The sequence below is a fragment of the Thamnophis sirtalis genome, unplaced genomic scaffold (assembly GCF_051295495.1).
Source record: "Thamnophis sirtalis isolate CommonGarterSnake01/CBP01778 unplaced genomic scaffold, rThaSir2_p1.2 scaffold_6, whole genome shotgun sequence".
Taxonomy (NCBI): Eukaryota; Metazoa; Chordata; class Lepidosauria; order Squamata; family Natricidae; genus Thamnophis; species Thamnophis sirtalis.
Genome location: NW_028261386.1, coordinates 56,685,548 through 56,703,712, shown reverse-complemented (window position 1 = coordinate 56,703,712; position 18,165 = coordinate 56,685,548). Strand labels below are relative to the sequence as shown.

Genomic DNA, 18,165 nt, shown 5'->3' with positions numbered 1-18,165 from the left:
CTTAGATGATCATTCATCTATGATTATTAGGACCTTTAATTGCATGGATTCCTCACTTCATTTAGAATGATACAATATGCGCAGCAACCAATGTAAGATCAGTGGTACTGAAACTTTACTTCAAGAAGCCTTTCCCCTACTTCCTGGGTACATTTTAGGTGCAGTCTGTTAAAGAAGAAAGAGGAAATGCTAAGAAGTAGAGGTTTCTAAAGAATGTCTTGCTATCTAGGTAAATACTTACACTTCAAAGTGTACAGATTTGCCTCTTAAACAGCACAAGAACCTTTCTGAAAATTTTGAAATAGCCATCAGCTCTGTGAATGGTTCTGTATATGTGCCCAATCACTTCAGCAAGATATATGCCATAGAAGAGTTTTAATTTGAAAGTCTACCAAGCATCCTCCCACATGGGTGTAAGACAAGAAAATACAAGTCTATGAAAAACAAGGAAGCAGAGTAGCACTGTTTCATGCATCAAAGTTTAAGAACTTCACTGACCTGAAATAAGGGACTTTTTAAATTACAAGTGAACAAGAGGAAAATCCAGTTGTAGACTAATTTGAATAACAATATGGAGACATCTAATTCATTTTGAACTGAAACAAAGCTTATATATCATGCTAGTTAACTCAGTTCTCTCAGATCATGACATATAGATTTATTTGGCTTACATCACAGGTGTCAAACTCATAGTGTCACATTGCTATCATGTGATTTTTCCCATTTGCGGAGCTGGGATGGGCGTGGCTTGCATATGACACATCTGGCCCGCCAGTTTGATACCCCTGGCTTACATTATAGGTTCATCCAGTGACATTTGCACTAATTTCTCCCAATCTCAGTTCATTCAACTTAAAATAGGGTATTGATGGCCAAAATGACATAAGCCAAATTGAAGACAATTCAGTGATTATAAAGCACTGTGCAAGGTTAAAGACGCTACATGCAAAATGTGGCATACAAATGCATTATAACACAACTATTTGCCTTTTTTCTTCTTACCTCCAGAAAACCCCTCCATCTTATAGAAAAATGGAAAGAGGAAAATATAGAATATTCCAAACATGCAGCCTTGGCTAAACTCAGTAACTGGTTCAGATTGTACTCATTTGTCACAGTTCAAAAAAGTTAATAGCACAGGTGGAAGAGTTTCAGTGGAACTGCATTCCTTATGTCTGCCTTTCTCAAACACGTGATCTAGAACGGTCATGGAGAACCTTTTTCACCTCAGGTGCCAAAAGCATGTGCATGCACTATTTTACTTGCTTGCATGCCCACCCTATAATTTAATGTCCCCCTGTGCCAATGCCCCTCCACATACATGTGTGACACCCCCCCACATGACTTTCTTGGAGCCTGGGGAGGGCAAAAACAGCCTCCCCCACCCTTCCAGATGCCAGAAACAGCCCATTTGCTGACTTCTGATGGGCCCAGGAGGTCCGTTTTTCACCTTCCCCGGGCTCCAGAAGCTTTCTAGGAGTTTGGAAGGGTGAAAATGGCCTCCCCCCCTCCCAGAGGCCCACCTGGAGGCTGAAAACAGCCTGTTTTTTTTACTTCTGGTAGGCCCAGAAGGCCCAAAAATTAGCTGGTTGGAGTGCGCATGTGTGCCGGAGATGAGCTCCCATGCTCACCGATATGCCTCTGGTGGCATGCGTGCCATAGGTTCACCATCACAGTCCTAGAAAGTATAGCATTTGCCGCACAATATTTTTTTCCTATAATTTTAAAAGTAGACCCTGCACTTAGCAAATGCTAGTTAGGAAAAAATCATGTTACACACACACACACACACACACACACACACACACACACAGAGTACATAGTAATGTCAATATTAAACAAGCCATTCTTTTACAGGAGAAATGGAAATGTCTTTTCCTTGAAGCATGTAACATCCTAAAAAAGAAGATCTGTATTCTTTAAACATTACAATAACTGGATTGTAATCCAGAAAAGTTTATTTAAAAGGCTACTGCAGAACATCTAACATTTCTATGCTAAAGACTAACATTTCTATGCAAAAGCCAAAAGGGTACAAGTGCAGCAAGGACTTGGCCTAAATTGTGACTCACTTAGTCATAACAAATATACTGCATTCTTTATTGTACTCTCTGGCCTCTGTGCAAGACAGAGCTTAACACAAGTGCCAGACAAACTTTTCTACTTAATGGAGCTTAACAGATAGATAAGAAGGGGCAGGCAAAACAAAGACTAAGGGAAGGACACATTCAGCACCCTCCTTCGTTTTTCAGATCCTTATGAAGTTCAGCCAATCAGGTGCTTACAGTCTAAGCTCTCTTGAAATCTTTAGCCTTTCTACCCACTCACTGAATCCAAAGGAAATAAATAAATAAATAAATAAATAAATAAATAAATAAAACAAAAAGCTGCATAGCCACTTGGACGATAATTTTCCCGTGAATTATTTTACAGCTCACCTTTGACCTTTTGAGAACCTGAGGTGCACCAGCAGTTCAAGGGGTTAGACTGCCCATACCCATTTAATGAGAAATTTCAGCTGCCTGTTGACATTATAGCCCTAACTTTTTTTGGCAATAATCTTAAAAGTCACCAAGAACTGCAAGAACTGCAGTTCTTAACTGCAAGAAAACTTAAAAGTGCAATTTGATTACAAAGCAAGCCTCCCTTGCAACATTAGTCTCATAAATACCATTTTTTCCACCTGTTCACATGTTCAATTTCAGAAATATTGCTGTGCAACATTTGGAGGGAGGTAAGAAACTGCAAAAAAGCACCTGCTATTGAGATAAATGCTCCCACATGGCATTCAGTATGCTTAGCAAAGCACATCATAATCACTGCTAAAATTTTACCAGTTTGGTTTTTCACAATATCAGCCAACCAGCCAAGTGAATCTGGACACTTCAGAAGTAACCTGCTTTTAAATGTAATTTCAGAGACCAATATTTGCACAGCAAATCCATACTTTCCACTATAGCAGAGTTCAGCGACTCTGGATGTTATCCATGCCTTGTTAAGTCTGTGCAATTCAGTGCATGAAGAAGCACATACCTAGCAGTAAAGCCATCAGAGTCGAACAATGTTTTTATTGTGTTCAAAGAACTGATTCCTGCCTTCCAAGAGAGTGGGGGAATGCAAACTTGTCTCAATTCAGAGGGCAATATCCCTTTTTTTCACATTGCAAGGGGTGTGTGTGTGTGTGTGGTGTGTGTCTGTGTGTGTGTGTGTGTGTGTGTGTGTGTGTGTGAGAGAGAGAGAGAGAGAGAGAGAGAGAGAGAGAGAGAGAGAGAGAGAGAGAGAGAGAGAGAGATGCGTTTGAGGCCGCGAATTTTAATTACTGCAGGTGCCACTTGCTCAAGCTTAAAGTGTAACTGGCGCCCTGCAACAATTGCACGTTTTAAAGGAGGCAACCCATTTTGTTCCAGTCGAAAGAGATAGCGGGAAAGAAGCTTTTAAACAAACAAAAAAAAAAAAAAACCTCACCCTCAGGATCTTATCTAGCCCCTCCTGGCTCAGACAGGGAAACTCTTTCAGGAGCTCCGACTTTTTCTGCTTGTAACCCTCGGCCGCATTTTTTAAATAAGGGTGCTCCAGCACTTCGAAGATAGCTGCTCCGATGGACAGGTAGAAAATAATCGCCGACGTCAACAAAGGACCCCTATCTACCATGGCGGTGCACAATGGGTAGCCTCAGCTCCAGAGGAAGGGAGAGGAAACGACTCGGGGATTCCTCAGCAGAAAGCAATAAACCGAGAAGAGTCCCGCTCCGTCGGTAGGGAATGCCAGGGATCCTCGGCTTCCCACCTTTTCTCCTCTCTTCTCCTCCCAACCGCCGCCGCCTTTCTTCTCTCCCGCTTCTCGCTCTGCTCCCCGACTGCTCGGTTTCGGGCTACTCCTCCGGGTTTCCTCGCGGCTGCCTCCGCCGTTTGAATTTGGAGCCCTTCTCTTCACCCACTCGCTTCCTCGAGCGGCGCATGCGGAGCGTCTCCCGGCCGGCCGCCAACAGCGGCGGTCCAAAGAGCGGCCAGCGAAAGAGCGAGGGTCGTCTCCGCTCGAGTTCCCTGGCCGCAGCACGTGGCCGGGGGACCCACTCCCCTCGAGGCGGCTCTTACGCGAAATTCGAGCGAAACGGCCGCGGCGGCTGATTGAGACAAAGCCGCGCTTCCGCTTTTGACTACTTCGGCCCCGCACGCTCGGAGGCGCTCTCGCAACTGGAGCGTGGCCTTAGTCTGCGCGCCGTCTTTAGTACGGAACGCCCACCCCGCGGTGCCAGCTTGTGGGACGGTCGGACTCGGAGCTCTTTGCTACTGCCACCGCCTGGGTGGGGTGAGCTGCGAGTAGCGCAGATATAACTGAGATAGCTCCTAATTCTTACCTTGAAGTAGGTGGGGTCCTGCGTAATACGTCGTGGCGAGTGACACCCACGCCCGCGTTTATATTCTCCTGCCCTCTTTTTTTTAAGGGCTGCGGGCAGGACAAACGCCGGCCAGTTGTTTCGAAACGAGAGAAAACCATCGGATTTGGTCCCCTCGGGTAGAATCACTGCCTTGTGACTGCTGAGGCTAAGAAACTATCGGATGAAGGGAGCCGCTGATTCTGCGGCTAATAATTCTCCCCCCCCCCAATAAAGTTGTTACCGTAGTAGACTCCTTATCAAAGTATTTGGGGGGGGGTGCCACAAAGTGAGTTCCTGACTGTGCCCTAATAAAGTTGTCATTAGTAGATTCCGTATTTGAGGGATTGTCACAAAGAAGATGTGGGAGGGGGAAATCAACTTGTTATTTTCCAAAGCACCCAAAGGCAAGAGAAGAAACAATGGATGGAAACTAATCAAAGGAGAGAAGCAATCTGGAATTAAGGAGAAACTTCTCGACAGTGAGGACAATTAACAGCTGCCTTCAGAAGTTGTGGGGGCTTCATCACGAGGCATTTAAGAAGATACTGGGCAGCCACTTGTCTGAAATAGTATAGGGTCAGGGGTTGGACTAGAAGACCTCCAAGGTCCCCTCTAGCTCTGTTCTGATTGATTGGTCTACTTTTAGCCCCAACTCTCTTGGTTCTTCTGTGATTTGCAGGAGAGAAAATAGTGAGCCAAGGTCAGGATCTGTTGGGTTGCATGGGCTCATAGTGGATTGTGTGGTATCAAGGGCTGTGAGTGATACTGTAATAATTAAGGTTCTGATACTTGTTTTTCAGTGTTTTAAGAAAATGTTGCGATGATGAGCAACATTTTAGAGTGCCACAAAACTTCGTTCTTGCTGTAATAGATGAATGTGGTTGGAACTAGGTAAAATTTTGTTTTAGTGCTAAATCTCATAAATGTTATTTCTCCCAGCTATGTTGATAGGGAGGGTGGTCAGTCCTCATTTCACATTATGGCTGGCCTTTGGCAATATGCTTTGATAATGTCACTGTTTTCTTCTCTCAATGGGTTTAATCTTCCAGACACATCACCGAGTGTGGGTGGCTACAGCAAGAGAATTGTGTACTGCCTTTTGTTAGGCCCTCTGTGGGGACAATTTGGGCTGCTGACCTTGAGAGCAGTATTGTGCCAGTCTCTTTCCTTGTCTGGACCACTCAGTCACTACTTGTGTCAGGAGCAGATACTTGATTTGCTTTCCTCCTGACTGATGCAGCATCAACAAGGTCAGTTTTCCCTTTTCTCTCTCTTGTCCTCAAATGCACTGGGACTGAAAGTCCAAAATGACATGCAGGAGGACGCAGTGGCCATCTCTTTTTTTCTGCTCACTTTTTCTACCCTTCATAGCTGAGAAAATAAGGTGGGCGATAGCCGCAGGTGCTTCTTTTCTGATTACTGTGCTGTAGTTTCATGGAAATCCAGTAGCTTTTACATATGTCAATACTGTAGAATAAGTAATAATTAATTATGGAAAGATGTATAAAAGTACTGATGAACCAATGGTCCATCAAACATATCAGTCCAAAGTTTTCATTCAAGGTGCAAGTGATCAGGCTCAAATTATCATAGTTCAGACTTTTTATGTGAGGATCTAACTTCCTGGAAAAGGCTCTAATGCTGGGAAAGGTGGAAGGAAAAAGAAGAATAGGACCAATGCAAGGTAGATATACTCAATCAAAGTGGCAATGGGTGTCCTGTTGAGAGCTTTGAAAGAAGAGGTTTGGGAATAGAACATCAAGGAGAAAATATATTTACATGGTCACAAGGTCTCAAAAAATGACATGATGGTACATAACCAACTAATCAATGCAAAAAATAAATAAATCTGATCTTGGCATTCATGTAGAGTTCATCTTTTTCATAGTAGTTTCCAATTTTTGCAATTGCAAAACTAATCTTTAATCAAGGTAATAGGATAATGACATTGTGGATACAAAGCTTGAACTACATGTGCATATCAAGCCAGTATGACACAGAATGTCAGGCTAAAGTCAGGAAAAATGCAAGGCAGAATGTACAGAAAGCAAGTCACTCATATTGAGAATCAACATTGCTGGTCATTTAAGGGACACCAGGAAAATGAAGTGCAGTTTCTAAAAAAAAAAAAAAAATTCACCCAACAATCATTGCAACATTGTTGAAAGAAGTATAACTCCTCCAGATAAATCAGTGCTTAGTAGCAGATGCTTCTTTTCATCATGTTCTGTTGCTTTTTCTCATGCACAATTCAATGCTGCAGAAAGAAAAGAAGCATAAGGAACCTTTGGAATAATTTGTGGATAAATTATGTGGTTTGCAGAATATTTTCTGTTACTTTAGAAATTATAAAACTTTAAATATATTATCTTGACAAGCCCCATACAGAGCCCCATGCAGAGAATACAGTATATAATTTAAATAACTCAGCCCTACATCATCAATGTCTGCACAGATGGGGCAAGCAATGAAATGTGCATTATGACATATACCGTACCTTGTGACTGATATATTTGTTTCCGACAGCAAGCACAAAAGGCTGAAATTTATTGTGACAGAACAGTTGTTACATAATTTTTGCATCATAGTTTGTACCAGATGCCTGTATTTTTTGCATTGTTTCTTGCTGTGTAAAATCATACAAGTGATTCAGTTCTCATATATAATCTGAATGTCTCTGGAGTAATCAAAGCACAATTGAATTGAATTTTGATTTATATCCTATATTTGCAGGCTCTGGCAGTCAGTGACATGTGCTTATCCTCCATCTACTTTGCAAATATTTTATTAGTCAAATTATATATGTGTGAATAATCTTTATAACTAGTATGTATCATCCATACATGTACATTTATTATAGGAAGGTTGTCGGAAAGTCAGGTAATTTTAATGCTCGTTCTTGACCAGTTTCTCCATAAGCAAAGCTCACTTCTTTTTTCTTCTATCAGCAGAGTGTGCTTTTCTATTTAACTGTGGAATTCATACATTAGTAGGCAACCCAGCGCTGTTAATATATTATTATTATTTTCCTTCTGAAAATTTAGTTACCTTCCTTATTTTCAGAATTTTCAGATAGACTGCGAATGCCTCTGTCTTTAGAAATGGAGAATTTGTTCTTGGTACCATAAATATCAGGTTATCTGTATGATACATAACAGGTATCAGGTGGGTAGATTACCTGTATTATTCTTATGACTTGACTTATTCTCATGAGAATGCAGCCTTGATTATAAAGTAATCCATCTGGATTGAGGCAGCGGGTAAATTCCATAAATAAATCCTTTGTTCTGTTTAATCTCTTCTTTCATATGTTGCTGTTTAAATATTGGTGTTGCAGTTAAAATATTTTCCATAGCTTTCTGTGATGATATAAAGACTAATTCTTATTTCCAGCTTATATAAGAACTAAAGAGTAAAGCAGTAATGCTAAATTACAAAAGAATCTCAAACTCAAAATGCCCCAAGTGCGATATAAGGAACAATCCAAGGATTATAACACCAAGAGACCAATAGAAAAGTCTCCAATAAGTAAAATAAAATGGACCCAACTTCTATACACAACTGCCCCAGACTTTTCATAGAGCTACCCACCAGTGGTGGGTTTCCATTTTTTTACTACTTGTTCGCTTGTGCACATGCGCAGAAGCGTCCAGGTGGGTAGGTGGAGCCTGCTGCCACCGCCACTAGCGGTTTGCCCAATCTGGGCTGAACCAGGACCAACTCACCTCTGCTATCCACTCCTACTAGCACAAGGGAATATTTGCAATGCCGACTTGAATTTGGCAAGCCGCTCTCCCTAGCTCTGTTGCCAAAATACAAGCTGAAAGTTTGAATTTCCTCACAATTCTCCAATTTATCTGTGCTGAAAAAAATGTAATAATCATTAAATGCCAGCAAAGAGATATTAGGAGGGAAAAAGGAAAACAGATCTTTTTGCTGCCATTTAGTAATTATCCATACATTAGCAATCCATATGTGGTAAGCCTAAGGATCATATAGAATAATACTACAATGGAAATTATCTTTAGTCTATTCAGTCTGTAAATTGGCTAATGAATTCAATGTTTGTAATTGTTAAGTAATAAAAGAATTCCATTTTAATATACTTAGAGCAATTTAAGAATTCAGAAACCAAATTCAAGTTAGATATTGACCCAGATGGACATGGAATAGGCCATAGGCAAACTAATATAAAGGAGCATAGAAAATTCATAGAAATTCCATGTAGCTATTAGAAAATGTTTCATTTGTTTTAGTGGCTTTTTATAGAGTGAAAGCTAAAATAAATTTATATTATGGACAGGACAGGGGGATGATGCCAAAGCTAAGAGAAAATTGATGGAGGTCAGTTGTATCTATTTAGGCATATATATATATATATATATATATATATATATATATATATATATATATATATATATATATATATATATATATATATATATATATATATATATATATATATATATATATATATATATGTTTTTTTTTGTTTTTTTATGCTGATAAATAAATAAAGGGAGACTAGTATAGATCTATTTCAAGCTATTTAGCTCTCATCAGCTAGCCATACCCTTACTGGGATTCGAACCTGTGCTGTATTGCATCTTAGGCAAACGTCTTAGCCATTAAGCCACAGGTTTCTTCCTTATCAGCTGAAGCCAGGGAAGAAGGTATATATTTAGAGTCACAACCCCTGGTAAGCCCCAATTATGGGAGGAAGCTAACTGCTTCCATCATCTGTCAATCGGCTCGTCACAAGAGTCCATCATGACAGAAACCCAATATTTTTACTGTTGCCTTTGTTATATTTGTGGTTTTTTATTTGTGCTGATAAATAAATAAAGGGAGACTAGTATAGATCTATTTCAAGCTATTTAGCTCTCATCAGCTAGCCATACCCTTACTGGGATTCGAACCTGTGCTATATTGCATCTTAGGCAAGCGTCTTAGCCATTAAGCCTATATCAATATTATATATATATATATATATCAATTTTAAATAAATAAAAATGCTTAATCGTTGTTAATTGCAATTATACAGATAAAGACTAATATGAACTACAAAAAATAAGAATATTAACAATATATTAACAACATAATACTTCTGTTAGAATTCAACAGTAATCACTCTTTTCAATCATTCAGCCCTGCTCTGTAAAAGTCCACTAAGGGTGATCAGAAATAATGATATATCTCTTTTTAACCTAGATCACATAAACCCATTTTATATTCCTTTCTTTTAATTTTAATCTTGATCTTTAATCTCTTTAAAGATTGTTATATTTAAATTCAAAATCTTACTCCATTTTAACTTTTTGAAATCAGTGTTCCAATTATTCTTTTTCTGTATATCCTCCGCTGTTTTTTCCTTAAACTTATATTTAAAAGTTATTTCACTGAAGATTAAAAGAAACTCACCCAGAGTATCTTGTTGATAGAAGTTTCTTAATAGTTGAAGCAGTTAAGGAACAAATTCTAAATACGATTAAGAAATAAAGACCAGCAGAACCTTATGTCCATGTAGGCTACATTACAGCAATGAGCTTAGATGAAATGTCCCAACTCCCAGCCACTCGACTCCTGAACCAGCTGCAAAAATTTCAGATCCTGTAGTTTACTCATGAAAACACATCTGTCCAGAGTATATATGTTCCATTTTATAAATTCTCCTTTTTCAGAGAGATTCTGGCAGCCAGAATTCACCCTCCAGCTGTTGATATCTGATATAACGCCTTCATCACTTTTTTAGAGAGGTCTACTTCACTATGATCCTCATCAATAGTCTAGACTTAATTTCTTTATAGAGTAAATAACATTGGGCCAAGGTGGCACAGTGGTTAGGGTGCAGTACTGCAGGCCACTTCAGCTGACTGTTATCTGCAGTTCAGCGGTTCTAATCTCACCGGCTCAAGGTTGACTCAGCCTTCCATCCTTCCGAGGTGGGTGAAATGAGGACCCAGACTGTGGGGGCGACATGCTGACTCTGTAAACCACTTAGAGAGGGCTGAAAGCTCTATGAAGTGGTATATAAGTTTAATTGCTATTGCTATTGCTATTTTCAGTTGTTCTTGATAAATATCCCTCTTTGTTTTGTAGTCCCTATGCTACATTTCAAAATGGAATTCAAATGCTGATTTAATCTATAAAACCTTTTGTGGCTTGACCACCTCTTCTAATCATATTTGATCCTTTTGAAACTCTTCCAAGAGAGGCTGTCAATAATGCTCCTTATTCCAAGGAAGTTGTCTACTGTTATTTCAGTAAAATTGCCCTAGTCTAGTCTCTGGGATGGATTAGCTCCACTGTAAATAGACTTTCAGAAGCTGGTTAAAACTAAATCATTCCAGGAGGCTTTGGGATAAGTTGTGAGAACTTTATTGCTGTCAATTATAACTGTTGTGAACCACCAAAGAGACATTGTAACACATAAATAAATATATGAAACTCCTCTTTGCAATTGAATGGCATGTTGAAAATAAATTACATAATAAATAAGGCTTAGAATTCCGTCTATCAACAGGATAACTCCCTGAAAACAGAAGAGAAACGACCAAATTTGGTAGGACAAGAGAAGCTAACAATAGCAACAAAAGTACATTTGAAAATGGACTGGATCCAGAGGTAAATAATAATAATAATAATAATAATAATAATAATAATAATAATAACTCCGCCGTTGCCGGTCCCAAGCCCGGATGAGAAAGGAGGAAGGTTGGGATCAGGTTGGCATCTGGTCCCGTAAAAAAACCCCCGCCAACCCATACAATATGGTGAAAAAAATGAATAAGAATTCCATACCGCATCGGTCGTCGCGCGGGTTAACAAGGGCCGCGGCGGATGTTGGGGTCCCTGGACATCCGTCGACAAGTGGGCTACAAGTGGACCAGCCAACAAAACGACAAAAATATAGTGCAGATGAAAACCGTGCCATAATGGCCTGTTACTACAACTCAGAGCCAGAAAAAAGAGGATATTTAAAGCGAATGTATGAATTATGGAAACAACAATATCCAGATTCAAATGTTAGTGAACAACGACTAGCAGATCAAAGGCGATTTATTATACGGAATAAAGTGTTCAGTGAAGTTGAACATGAGGAAATTCAGGCAAATTGCAAAACCCAAAAAACAATATCACAAGCGGAAATAACTGATATTCAAGACACAACTAAAGACACTATAGTAGAACTCCCAGAAGAAGCTCTCAGGGAGGAAATAACATCACCACCACTAGAACCAGTTATCATTGAACCAACTGATGAACTAACTCAAAAACAAAAAGAATTGAAGGATAAGATCATGGAGCATTTTCTGCTTAATGAGGAAAGGCAACGTTTACCATCACTAAAAACTGTGCCTAAGAAAATTTTGGCCCCTATCATGAAAATGGTTAATGCAGTGTTTTCAACAATTGAACCGGGATCCATCTTGGAAACAAACCAGTTAATGTACAGCGCAGCTGTAATAGTCACTAACGAACTAGGCATTAAAATTAAAGTACCTAGTCACACAACAGAAAAAGCATCAAAGCCAAAGTGGAAAATACGTCTAGAACAAAAAATCAAAAAATTAAGGGCAGATGCTAGTAACTTAAAGAACATGCATGAGCAACGGCTTAAAAACAACAAAATCATAGATCGGCTAATCAGAAGATATAGATTGGATACAAGAAACATCAATGAAGCTGTAGAGATTGTAAAACAGCAGATAACAGCAACAGCTAGAAAAATTGAAAGATATGAGGCACGAATCATCCAATATAAACAAAATCAGCAATTTCGATCAGACCAACGGCGTTTTTATCAAAGTCTTAATGTGAATGGTGACACCAAAAGTGAAAAACCAGAAAAGCAGGCCACAGTTGAATTCTGGAAAGAATTGTGGGAAAATGCAAAGGACTACAACAAGGAAGCAAAGTGGATACATTACTTTGAGAAAAGCATTGGCAACAAACAAATGCAAGTATTAGAAATAACAACTGAGATGGTCAAAAATCGAGTTAAAAAGGTAAAGAATTGGACATCACCTGGAAAGGACCAATTACATGGTTTCTGGCTCAAATATCTGACCAGTTTACATGCAATATTGGCCAGGCAACTGAATGAAATTTTACAAAAGGGCCAAATTGATGAATGGTTGACAACTGGAAAAACATACTTGATTCAGAAAGATCCAACTAAAGGAACAACACCTGAAAACTATAGACCAATAACATGCTTACCAACAACCTTCAAATTACTCACAGGCATTATTGCAGATAACATGATGGATTATTTGGAAACAAACAACATCTTGCCAGTAGAGCAAAAAGGCAACAAAAGAAGGAGCAGGGGCACAAAAGATCAGCTTCTAATTGATAAAATGATATTAGAAAATTGTAAGAACAGAAAAACGAACTTGAATATGGTCTGGATTGATTACAAAAAGGCATTTGACTCACTGCCACATAGTTGGATCATAAAATGCTTAGAAACAACTGGCATTAGCAAAAATATTACATCCTTTACTGAAAAGGCAATGAAACAATGGAGAACTGAGTTGGCAGTATGGAATGAGAGCTACGGAATGGTTAATATCAAGCGAGGAATTTTCCAGGGTGATTCACTTTCACCTCTTCTCTTCATCATCGCAATGATCCCACTATCAGTAATCTTAAAAAAAATGAAATTAGGCTACCAAACAGCCAAAAAAGCTGAAAAAATTTCGCATTTACTATATATGGATGATTTGAAACTCTATGGAAAGTCAGAAATAGAAATCCAATCATTGACAAATACAGTCCGAGTATTCAGCACCGATATTTCAATGCAGTTTGGCATGGAAAAATGCGCCACTGTATCCATAAAAAGGGGCAAAATCACTGCATCTGAGGGAATTGAAATGCCCAATGGCCAACTAATTAAATGCAAAGAAAATGAAGCCTACAAATACTTAGGCATTCTGCAGTTGGATAACATCAAGCATGGAGAAGTAAAAACTATTGTCAGACGAGAGTACACCAACAGAGTTAGGAAAATTTTGAAATCTAAATTGAATGGTGGAAATACAATCAAGGCCATAAATACCTGGGCAATACCAGTTATAAGATACACAGCTGGCATAGTTAACTGGACACAAGCTGATTTGGACCATTTGGACCGAAAAACCAGGAAACTAATGACAATGCACTACAGTTTACATCCACGTGGTGATACTGATAGACTATATCTGCCCCGAAAATCAGGTGGCAGAGGATTATTACAAGTGAAGCAAACAGTTGAAGAAGAAAAACATGCACTGGCTGATTATTTAAAAGAAAGTCAAGAACATCTATTAATCGAAGTAAAGAACAAAAATCTACTGAAGGCCCAACAGACAAAACAAGAATACAGAAAAGATGTGATAAAATCAAGAATGGAGAGTTGGCAGAACAAAGCACTGCATGGCCAATTTCTGGAAAAAATAAAAGATAAAGTGGACAGTGAACAAACTTGGTTATGGTTAACAACAGGTACATTAAAGAAAGAAACAGAGTCACTAATCCTGGCTGCGCAAGAACAAGCTATCCGCACAAATGCCATTAAGGCCAAAATTGAAAAATCCTCTGATGATGCCAAATGCAGACTTTGCAAAGAAGCTGATGAAACTGTTGATCACATCCTCAGCTGCTGTAAAAAAATTGCGCAGACTGATTATAAATTGCGGCACAATTCAGTAGCGCAAATGATCCATTGGAATTTGTGCAAAAATTATAATATTAAAACAGCAACAAACTGGTGGGAACATCAGCCTGAAAAAGTGACCGAAAATCAGATGGTCAAGATCTTGTGGGATTTCCGTATACAAACCGACAAAATACTGGCGCATAATACACCAGACATCACACTGGTTGAGAAAAATAAGGTCACAATCATAGACATCGCAATACCAGGTGATAGCAGGGTCGCCGAGAAGGAACATGAAAAAATCGCAAGATACCAGGACTTAAAAATCGAAATTCAACGACTATGGCACAAACCAGCAGTGATAATTCCAGTGGTAATTGGCACACTGGGTGCTATTCCAAAAGCACTGAAATTACATTTAAAACAGTTAAAAATTGACAAAATCACCATCAGTCAAATGCAAAAAGCCGCACTGCTTGGATCTGCACGGATATTACGAAAATACGTTACGACGTCCTAGGCCCCTGGGTGGGGCCCGACTAGTAACCAATGCCAAATCCGGCGAAACAACTGGCCGCTGTGATACAATTGTACAATAATAATAATAATAATAATAATAATAATAATATCAATATCAATATTATTATTATTATTATTATACTATTAATAATAGTATACAAACCGACAAAATACTGGCGCATAATACACCAGACATCACACTGGTTGAGAAAAATAAGGTCACAATCATAGACATCGCAATACCAGGTGATAGCAGGGTCGCCGAGAAGGAACATGAAAAAAACGCAAGATACCAGGACTTAAAAATCGAAATTCAACGACTATGGCACAAACCAGCAGTGATAATTCCAGTGGTAATTGGCACACTGGGTGCTATACCAAAAGCACTGGAATTACATTTAAAACAGTTAAAAATTGACAAAATCACCATCAGTCAAATGCAAAAAGCCGCATTGCTTGGATCTGCACGCATATTACGAAAATACGTTACGACGTCCTAGGCCCCTGGGTGGGGCCCGACTAGTAACCAATGCCAAATCCGGCGAAACAACTGGCCACTGTGATACAATTGTATAATAATAATAATAATAATCCTCAATGCATTCCTGAAGGAGAGAGAATTGGGCAATGCCTTAGAATGCTGGTGTCTGTTCCATTCTAAGTTCGCTTTCCTCCTGGTCATCTGTTCCAGAGAGTTGTTGCTATTAAGAGGTGGGAAAGAATTCCAGAAACCTTGTTCTGCAACTTTCCCTTACTTTGTCATCCTCTCTTTCCTGCTACTTTTGGGTTCTAGGAATTTTCAAGCACATTCTTCCCATGCTCAACTTAAAAGTCAACAAAGTTGTTTCTACCAAGCACCCACAGAATTTATAAATGAAAAGGAAACTTAGCTGTATTTTTGTTTTCTTGGGACAACTTAAACAATTATATTTGCACCTCTGCAGAAATGTGTAAGGCCTTCAAGCCCTTTTACACTCCTAACGAATACCTTAAAACCACAACACCAGCCATGCTAAATTTAGGGGAAAAAATGTATGTAATTTAACAAGAATGATTTCCCACAAATTACTGTTGTATTGAGAGAGCAATAATGAATGGTTACCTAACAATCCATTTTAGGTAATCAAATGGTGCATTAAATTAATTATCTCTTCAATGCCTGTAGCTGTTCAGTTTTGTTCTCCCTTTTAGTTTTACCTAACATTTGGCCTATTTGATATGGGAGATGATAGAGCATTTGTGAAAGGAGCTAAATAATGCCTCAAAATAGCAAGCCCATTTTGTAATAGTGTAAACAGAGGATAGATGTATTTATGAACAGTCTCCTTTCTGGCCAATAAAATGAAACATTCCATTGATAGATGATGGAAATACTTGAAACCAAGTGCGATTTTTTTTTATATTCAGTAGAATTCTAGAAAAATTAAGAATTTTCCTTGGATGATAATCATACATTTTTCTCCACAAATATTTTTTACAATGTTGAAAATACTATGAAAACCAGGAGAGGTAGATATAACATTTAATGGAATAAAAGAAATTTAAATAATTACTTCAAATCTGTTTCCCATTCTGAAATTGATATTACATTGCATTAAAATCAAATGTATTACATTAATATCAATGCAATGTACACAGAGGTGGTATTCAGCAGATTCTGACCAGTTCTGGAGAACCAGTAGCAGAAATATTGAGTAGTTCAGAGAACCAGCAAATACCACCTCTGACTGGCCCCACCCCCATCTATCTCTGCCTCCCGAGTACCAGCTGATGTGGAGGGAATGGAGATTTTACAGTATCCTTCCTCTGCCATACCCAGCAAGCCATGCCATGCCTACCAAGCCATGCCACACCCACAGAACCAGTAGTAAAAAAAATGAATCCCATCAATGTATATTATATTACCTGCTTGCTATGTTAATTAGATTTAGTGGTTTTCACCTAAATATATAATATTGAAATGTGTGTGTGGGTGTGTGTGGGTGTGTGTGGGTGTGTGTGGGTGTGTGTGGGTGTTTTCATAGATTTTCATGGGTGTAAGACAAGACCAGCATATATATAGATCTATTTCAAGCTATTTAGCTCTCATCAGCTAGCCATACCCTTACTGGGATTAGAACCTGTGCTGTATTACATTTTAGGCAGATGTGTTAACCATTAAGCCACAGAGTTCTTCTCCTTATCAGCTGACCCAGGGAGAAAGGTATATATTTAAAGTCACAACCCCTGGTATGTCCAAATATGGGAGGAAGTTCACTGCTTCCATTCTAAATAGCTTGAAATAGATCTATACTAGTCTCCCTTTATTTAAGGGACATAAAAATATTGGGTTTCTGTCTGGATGGTCTGTTATGACGAGCTGATGGACAGAGAATGGAAGCAGTGAACTTCCATATTTGGGCATACCAGGAGTTGTAACACTATATATACATACATACATACATACATACATACATACATACACACACACACATACACACACACACACAAACACACACACAAGTACAATGTTAATTACAATATTTTGTCATTTATTTATTTAATTAGTTGTTAGGTTTATATTTCATTCAGCAGTTCAAGTCGGTGTAGATATGGCTCCCTCCTGTTTTTGTCACAAGAATAACCCTGTGACGTAGAGAAACTGAATAGTGCAAAGTCACCCAGTGGATTTGTGGAATCTGGTTCTCCCTGGTGTCATTCCAACAATTCCATCACTACACTTGTTCTTTTTTGTTTTAATAGCCATTTTAATGTTATTATTGTCAGCCAACCTGGACAGTTAGCTTATGGCTTATATAAGTTATAAATAAATTCTAATAGGTTTCAGAGATGGAATGCATAAATAGGAGTACCAGGTCCTCTTATCTACTGTATGACTAAACCTATTGATATTCTCAAGTTCTTAGGACAAGTAATGATTGCTGGGCCAAAGGTCAAATAAGGATGACAATATATTGCTTATTATGTCATGTATAAAGTCAAGCATATCCACAGGATTTTCAATTAGAAAGTTTTTTTTTCCTGGAATTAAGTCCCCCTGACATTAATGGGGCCTACTTCTGAGTTAGCATAAACAGGATTCTACTACAACCGTGTCTCGATTCACACAGTGCACTACACAATTTCATTTTGCTTTGATATCAAAATGCATACTACAGTGGTTGCATTCACTTACTGCACTGGGCCAAACAATGACATTGTGTATAGTTTGCTGTATGAACACTGTCAATAATCTTTTTAGTATGAAATCATGATTCAGTTCATAAGTTTTATACATTTAATTTTTTGCTTAAGCTTTAACACATTTGTGTTAAATAGAATTAGACTACTTTAGAAGAGACACAAATTTTAATGTTTGAAAAAGTGATTGCAAAATGAAAGCCTTGTGTTGGCCAGCGTGCATTCTTCCTTCCCTTGGTCTGTTTCCCTAAGACTTTAAAGGTAGCCTGAAGAGCACTGGACCACACCTGATTTCCAATTATAAAAGGAACATGCCAATAGCACTGGAGAATGGACAGTGTGAGTATCGTGTGGGAGGGAAGAGATATTTTTTTTATCCAAGGGAGTAGAGCAGCCATTAGTTCAGCTGGTGACTGAACCAACAATAAAAAAATATATGAAA

General features: G+C 38.6%; 1 protein-coding gene across 1 annotated transcript in view; it reads right to left on the bottom strand.

Annotated features, from left to right (window-relative positions):
* KCNK5 (potassium two pore domain channel subfamily K member 5) overlaps window positions 1-4,192 on the bottom strand; it is a 32,899-nt gene extending 28,707 nt beyond the window's left edge. The window contains exon 1 of the mRNA XM_014056538.2: window positions 3,466-4,192. Within this exon, the coding sequence (XP_013912013.1) occupies window positions 3,466-3,651 (186 nt within the window). The 5' untranslated portion in view covers window positions 3,652-4,192. The remainder of the gene's footprint in view (window positions 1-3,465) is intronic.
* Window positions 4,193-18,165: the final 13,973 nt, after the last annotated feature.